The sequence below is a fragment of the Pyrus communis genome, chromosome 10, assembly GCF_041283825.1.
Source record: "Pyrus communis isolate YQ-2024b chromosome 10, ASM4128382v1, whole genome shotgun sequence".
Lineage (NCBI taxonomy): Eukaryota > Viridiplantae > Streptophyta > Magnoliopsida > Rosales > Rosaceae > Pyrus > Pyrus communis.
Window position 1 is genome coordinate 14309789 of NC_142574.1, and position 7463 is coordinate 14317251.

Below are 7463 nucleotides of genomic sequence, written 5' to 3' on the forward strand. Positions count from 1 at the left end.
TTACTCTTTCTTATGTAGTATGTTAAGAGAATGACGTTTTCAATTGAACTTAGTCTCTAGCATGCAATTTAGAGTAGCATGTTCATAGGTTTAACAACTAGAAATCATTAAGAACGAAAAGAGTTTGAGTCATCACAATGCATCGTAAGTACTAGCATTGTCTTATTTGTACTAGAAATTGGTTCACATGTTAATTGCAATTAACAAGTACTACTCTAGAACATATGTAGGTCCTCATTTGACAAGGGCAAACACACACATATTCATAGCATTAGAATCCTAGATATGCTTACTACATATGCATCTATAGAAAACATATAAAGAATTCATCAATGAGACAAGTAGTGAACCAATTTTCATCCATTCATAAAAGTAATTCAACGAAATGTTATGACACATTCGCAATCATATGCGGGGTTTCAAAACAGCCCCTAACTACTAAAAATTTAGTTACACATTATTCTCAAATTAAACCAAAAGAAAGACATGGGTTTGAAAAGATAAAATCGAAAGAAGAGAATGCCAAGATTTCCTCCTTCTTTTCCTTCCTTCCCCAATGCAAGATTTCCTCCTTCCTTTCCTTCCTTCCCCAATGCTGCTGCCTTGTCTTTTTTCCTTCCTTTCCACTGCAACCTACAACCTTCTTTTTTTCTTTATTTTCTATTTTTTTTTTCACTTTGCCACTGCAACCTGTAGCCTTTTTGTTCTTGCTTGCTACCCCAGTTTCTTCTCCATAACTCATCCCACTAACAGCCATTTAGTGATGACAATAAGAGAAAATGGTAAAACAATTGTAACTTTTTAGGTAGCCATTGTGCCTATTACTCCCACTTAATCCTCATCTTCAATTCCATTTCCTCTAATATATGAATTGGTGTCAGCTGGCTTGTTCTTGGCTGCATCAGTTTTGGCTACTAGATTTATTGGATTTATTGCCTTCAATGTTTTCTTGTCAATTACAAACTGCTCAGCCTTTCGGGAACCGTCCAGCGTTAAAACGGCCATAACTTCTTCTAGGAAAATGATATTAGCAATCCATGAAATGCTCCAGAAAATAGACATTCGTAGCTTTCCAATCATGTAAGGTTCATCCTCCAATTCATTCTGAGCTGTTCGCAACTTGTTTCCAAAGTCAGCAGATCTGCAAAGGTAGTTTTGACGAATTTGTTACTTAAAATCTCACCTATGCTATTTTTCTTTTCTTTGCTTGACAAATCCTACAAAACACAAAAACAAAGTAAATAGCTCAAAAATATAAAGAATTAATTAAGAAAAGACAAGTGAATTTGATGTAAAATATATATAAATATGAGCTTATCAAATACCCCCAAACTTAGCTTTTGCTAGTCCTTGAGCAAAACAAAGAAAACATGAAAAAGTGGCAACCTGAAAAACATTAGTTCCCCACTAAGTGACCCTCATAGAATTTCACTCAAGAAAATAAATCATCAAGAACCTTAGCTAGCACCAAACAAGATAATCCAAGCTCATCTTCCTTATTCTAATGTTAGTAGTAACCTTTTAATCATCCTTGAAGTGTAGTGTGTGTAATAGGCATACTAATGCAATTTCAAGTTTTTTTTTAAAACACCACATGCAAACTAGTGACCTTCTCATGGGACATACACTCAATCGCACATACGTTTAGTTTAACGTGTTTCACTCAAAGAATCAAATGTGAAAGATCTACCATAAGCTTGCATAAAGATCTCATCTCCACAATCATAATTGCAAAACTTAAATCAAGAGGACTTTTATTGGTTGTAATGAGGTTTAGGGAGAGGGTTATAGAAATGAAAGATAGGTAAACACAAGCTCCAAGCTACATTGCAAGCAATTCTCTTGTTGAGATTTATAAGAACTCAAGCTCTCCAACCACTCTACTAATACCTCCGACCACACCTCTAAAATAAAACTTAAAACTTTGCTTTGTATACAATTTTTCTTTTTCTTCTTCTTCTTCTTTTTTTTTTTTTTCTTTTTTTTTTCTTTTTAGGAACCAATTTTGCACATAACTAAATACAAACATCAACTACCCCCACACTTATTCTTTTGCCAAACTTCTTCAAAGTGCTTCACAAAGATTTCTCATAAGACAATCTCACATTGCTCACTAGCTAGGGGTAAGGAAAATCAAGTGATAACCCCTAAACTTCAATTCTGCAATCAACTCCAAGGGTGGACATAACCAAATGTTCTTACAAAGAAAAGAAATAATTCAGTCTAGCATGCAAGAAAATTAAAAAAAAGCAAATAGAAAATTGAAAATGACAAAAAAAGACAATGAATAGAAACATTGGGTTGTCTCTCAATAAGCGCTTGCTCATTTACGTCCGTAGCCAGACGGTACCAAAAGACTTATAATATGGCTTGAGTCTATGTCCATTCACTTTGAACACGTTTCCAATCTTTGCACTTTGGATTTCCACTGCACCATGAGGAAAAATATTAGTTATAACAAATGGACCAACCCATCGAGAACGAAGCTTACCTGGAAATAACCGAAGGCGAGAATTAAATAGAAAAACTTTTTGTCCAATGGCAAAGCTCTTCCTTGATATCATCTTGTCATGAAATGCCTTTGATTTCTCCTTGTATATTCGACTAGACTCGTATGCATCATTTCGGATTTCGTCTAACTCATTCAATTGAAGCTTCCTGTGCTGTCCAACAACACTCATGTCCATGTTGTAAGCTTTGATCACCCAATAAGCTTTGTGTTCTAACTCTACTGGAAGACGGCATGGTTTCCCATAAACTAACTGAAATGGGGACATTCCAATTACTCTTATAGGCAATCCTATAAGCCCACAATGCATCGTTCAAGCGTATGCTCCAATCCTTTATACTAGGACTCACAATTTTCTCCAAATTTTGCTTCACATCACGGTTTGATACTTCTGCTTAACCACTAGTTTGCGGATGATAAGGTGTAAACACCTTATCTGTAACATTGTACTTCCTAAGAAATGCTTCAAATGTTCTATTGCAAAAGTGACTCATTCCATCGCTGATGATTGCTCTAGGTGTTCCAAATTTTGCAAAGATGTTAGTCTTAATAAAATCTTAAACAACTTTTGAAAAATTAGTTTTGGTGGCTTTCACTTCCACCTATTTAGAAACATAATCCACATCCAATAAAATGTAAAGAAAACCATTTGAAGATGGAAAAGGTCCCATGAAATCAATGCCCCACACTTCAAAGATCTCAACAATCAAAATAGGGGTTTGTGGCATTTGATCTCTTGGACCCAAGTTACCAGTTCATTGACAATGATCACATGTTGCACAAAACTTGTACGCATCCTTAAACAAACTAGGCCAATAAAAACCACTCTCTAACACCTTAAAGGATGTCCTCTTTACTCCAAAATGGCCGCCACATGCATAAGAATGACAAAACGTTAGAATAAATTTAAACTCAAATTCGGGGACACACCTTCTAATCAATTGATTTGGGCAATATTTCCACAAATAAGGATCATCCCTCTTGTAGTATTTGGCGGTTTTGACAAGTTTATCTTTCTGAGCACGTGGAAAATCATCCAGAATCTTTTTGGTGACCTTGTAATTGATAATATCTGCATACCGAGGGTCAGTGGCCTTTAATGAAAACAATTGCTCATCTGGAAAACTATCACGTAAAGGGATGAGATTTTCCTCCGTGTTTGAATGCACAAGTCTGCTAAGATGATCTACAACATTCTCATTCCCTTTCTTATCCTTGATCTCCAAGTCAAACTTTTGAAGCAGAAGTATCCATCGAATGAGTCTCAATTCTGCATCATTTTTTGTGAGTAGATACTTCAAAGCTGCATGGTCAGAAAATATAATAACTTTAGTTCTAATCAAATAAGATTTAAATTTTTCTAAAGCAAAAACAACAACTAAAAGCTTCTTCTTTGTTGTTGAATAATTCAAATGTGCATCATTGAGTGTTTGAGACGCATAATAGATGGCATGTGGCACTTTGTTGACATGCTGCCCTAGAACTGCACCGACGACATAGTCTGCAACATCGCACATCAACTCAAAAGGTAAACTCCAATCTAGTGGCATGATCACAGGAGTCGTGGATAACAACTCCTTAAGCTTGTTGAATGCTACGACACACTCTTCATTCATATCAAATGTTATATCCTTTTGAAGCAAATGGCACAAGGGTCTAGAAATCATTGAGAAGCCCTTCATAAACCTATGATAGAAACCTGCATGTCCAAGAAAAGAACAAATCTCCCTGACAGTAGTAGGGATGGGTAAAGAACTAACAAGTTCTACTTTAGATTTATCAACTTCAATTCATTTTAAGATATGATATGCCCTAGAACTAATCCATGTGAAACCATAAAATGACATTTTTCCTAATTTAAGACCAGATTAGATTCTTGGCAACATTTTAAAACTAGGGACAGATTACGTAGGCATGTATCAAAAGAATCACCATAAACTGAAAAATCATCCATGAACACTTCAATGATTTTCTCAATCATATCAGAAAAGATACTTACCATACACCTTTGAAATGTGGTGGGGGCGTTGCAAAGTCCAAACGGCATCCTCCTATATGCAAATGTTCCAAATGGACATATGAAAGTTGTCTTTTCTTGATCCTCCAGAGCAACTGCAATCTGATTATATCCAGAATAGCCATCAAGAAAGCAATAATGAGAATGACCAGTTAGCCTTTCTAACATTTGATCAATGAATGGGACTGGAAAGTGATCCTTGCGTGTGGTGCTATTTATCTTCTGATAATCTGTACAGACTCTCCAACTATTTTGCACACGTGTAGGCACTAGCTCACTAGCTTCATTCTTAACAATTGTGACTTCAAATATCTTAGGAACTACTTAAACAGGACTCAGCCACTTACTGTCTAAGATAGGATATATGATGCCAACATCAAGAAGTTTGATAACCTCTTTCTTGATGACCTCCATCATGAGTGGGTTCAGACGGCGCTGAGCTTCCCTTGTTGGTTTTGCACCTTCCTCTAACAGAATTCTATGCATACATGTAATTGGATTTATACCTTTGATATCAGCAATACTCCAAGCTATAGTAGTTTTATGATCCATCAGTACCCGGATCAGTTTTTCCCCATCTTCTGCTATGAGTGTTGATGATATGATGACCGGTAATGTTTCATCCTCTCCCAAAAATGCATACTTCAAATGTTTAGGAATCAATTTAAGCTCCATTTTGGGTGCCTGAATCACAGAAGAAAGAGTTTTTTCATTAGAAGTAGGAAGAGAAATAAAATAGGAATAAGACTTACCACGAATTGGTGAAAGTGACTCAAGAGCTGCCACTGTTTGGATTAATTCTTCTTCAATGTGCTCAGAATAATTAAGCTTCCCATGTGAAATGCTCTGCACTAATGCCTTCTCTAAATTATCTTATCCTATACCTTCATTAAAACAAGCATGCACAAAATAGTCAAACACACCAATAGAAAAACGAGATTCAAAATCACTAGGGTACCTCATAGCATTGAAGATTCTGAACTTGACGCTTTCTCCATCAATTTCCATGGTTAAGGTACCATCGTAGACATCAATCTTCGTACGTGCCGTTCTAAGGAATGGTCTTCCCAATATAAGAGGAAATGTAGTAGGCATAGGGTCATGTTCCATCTTAAGAATAAAAAAGTCAATGGGAAAAATGAGCTCATTCACTTGCAATAGTACATCCTCCAATAGGCCTTTAGGATATCTATTTGAACGATCTGCCAACTGGATTACTGCCTTTGTTTCCTTCAAGTCTCCAAGGTTCAATGATTCATACACTAAATATGGCATCACAGTGATGGATGCCCCCAAATCACACAATGCTCTCCCAAATTATTTCCCGACCGACATCTTTCAACTTCGATGACAGCTTCCTCTGCAAAATAGCTGATACTTCCTCGCTTAATGCCACTATTCTTGATCATTGAATCTCCTCTTGTTCGTACAAAGCTCTTTAAGGAACTTTGCGTACTTGGGCATTTGTTTTTTGGCATCTAAAAGAGGTAAGTTCACTTGGACTTTCCGGAAAGTATCCAAGATTTCCTTATCGGTTTGCTCTTTCTTAAACTTCATAAACCTACGAGGAAAAAGAACGGGGACACATAAGTTAAATGAATTTTGAACTTCCTTACTTACCTTATCCAAATCTTTTTTGTTCAATTCTGTAGCTTTAGGAGACTTTTCAGTTTCTGTTGAAACTTTATCTTGCTCAAGATTTTTGGTTTGTTGCTCCCCTTGTTCATTTGTATCTTTTCTAATCATCTTTTGCATCCTCAGCTGCTTAAAAACTTCTTTTGCACTTCTTAAAGTCACAACATTCATCTACTCTACATTTGGATTCACCACGGTTTGGCTAGGCAACCTTTATGGTTGGTGTTGTTGCCCCCATCAAACTTGCTAACTGACTCATTTGGCGCTCAAGGTTTTCAATTGCTTTGTCTCTTTTCTGTTGATGAGATTAAGTAGAGTTAGCTAATGAAGCAATTAAATCCTCAAGAAACTTACATGGAGCTTGTTGTTGTTGAGGCTAAAATGGTGTTTGCGATCTTGTTTGAAAGAAGCCAGGTGGACGGTTATAGTTGTTGGGAATAGATTGTTGTTCGTTGTCATGATTGTTCCACTTTAAGTGTGGATGATCATGCCAGCCTGCGTTTTAGTTATTGGAGTATGGATCATACTTTTGCCTTTGTTGCCCCTGAAACCCTCATAATGCATTAGCTTGCTCAAGACCACCTTGATCCATCAAGGAAGGGCACATGTCCATGCCATACACCGCACAATTGTTTTGGAGCCACCATAACCTGTTGCAGAAGATTAGTCAAGTTAGCTAATTGTAATTTAATACTAGAGTTAGCACTTACCTCGTTAACTTTCTTAAGAGGTAGCTCATCTCTCCCTCCAAATTGTCGTGTGTTGCAAGCAATGTTTTTTTAATAATGCATTAGTATTTGTTGGTGTCTTGTCTATGAATGCTTCTCCACTTGCTGCATCAAGCATTACACGATCAGTACCACACAATCCTTCATAAAAATACTGTATTAAAAGATGCTCTGAAATTTGATGATTAGGACAAGATGCAACCAAATGTGTGAATCGTTCATAGTAATCTCCAAATGGCTCTCCATGTTGTTGTTGGATTGCACATATGTCTTTCCTTATGCTTGCAACTTTTATGGCCGAAAAATATTGCTCCAAGAATGCTTGCTTCACCTGGTTCTATGTGTTCATTGATCCCGAAGGTAAATTGTAAGGCCAATCCTTTGCCTTAGCTTCTAATGTAAATGGGAATGCCCTCAACTTAACTTGCTCCTCATCCACATTTGTTGGTCTCATTCCTGAGCATACCACATGAAACTCCATGAGATGCTTGTTGGCATCCTCTGTGGAGAAGCCATGAAACTTAGGCAAGTGGTGAATCCTGACAGGAACGAGCAAATAGGCGTTGGCCCATGT

The 7463-nt window shown here is 36.8% G+C and overlaps 1 protein-coding gene across 1 annotated transcript; it reads right to left on the reverse strand.

Moving 5' to 3' along the window:
* Window positions 1-2376: 2376 nt before the first annotated feature.
* Window positions 2377-6332, reverse strand: LOC137728163 (uncharacterized). The gene is made up of 5 exons (XM_088678045.1): window positions 6147-6332; window positions 4920-5210; window positions 4509-4628; window positions 3440-4140; window positions 2377-2428 (listed from the first exon to the last, which is right to left on the reverse strand). Exons 1-5 carry the CDS (start codon window positions 6330-6332, stop codon window positions 2377-2379), a joined length of 1350 nt encoding a protein of 449 aa, XP_088534171.1.
* Window positions 6333-7463: the final 1131 nt, after the last annotated feature.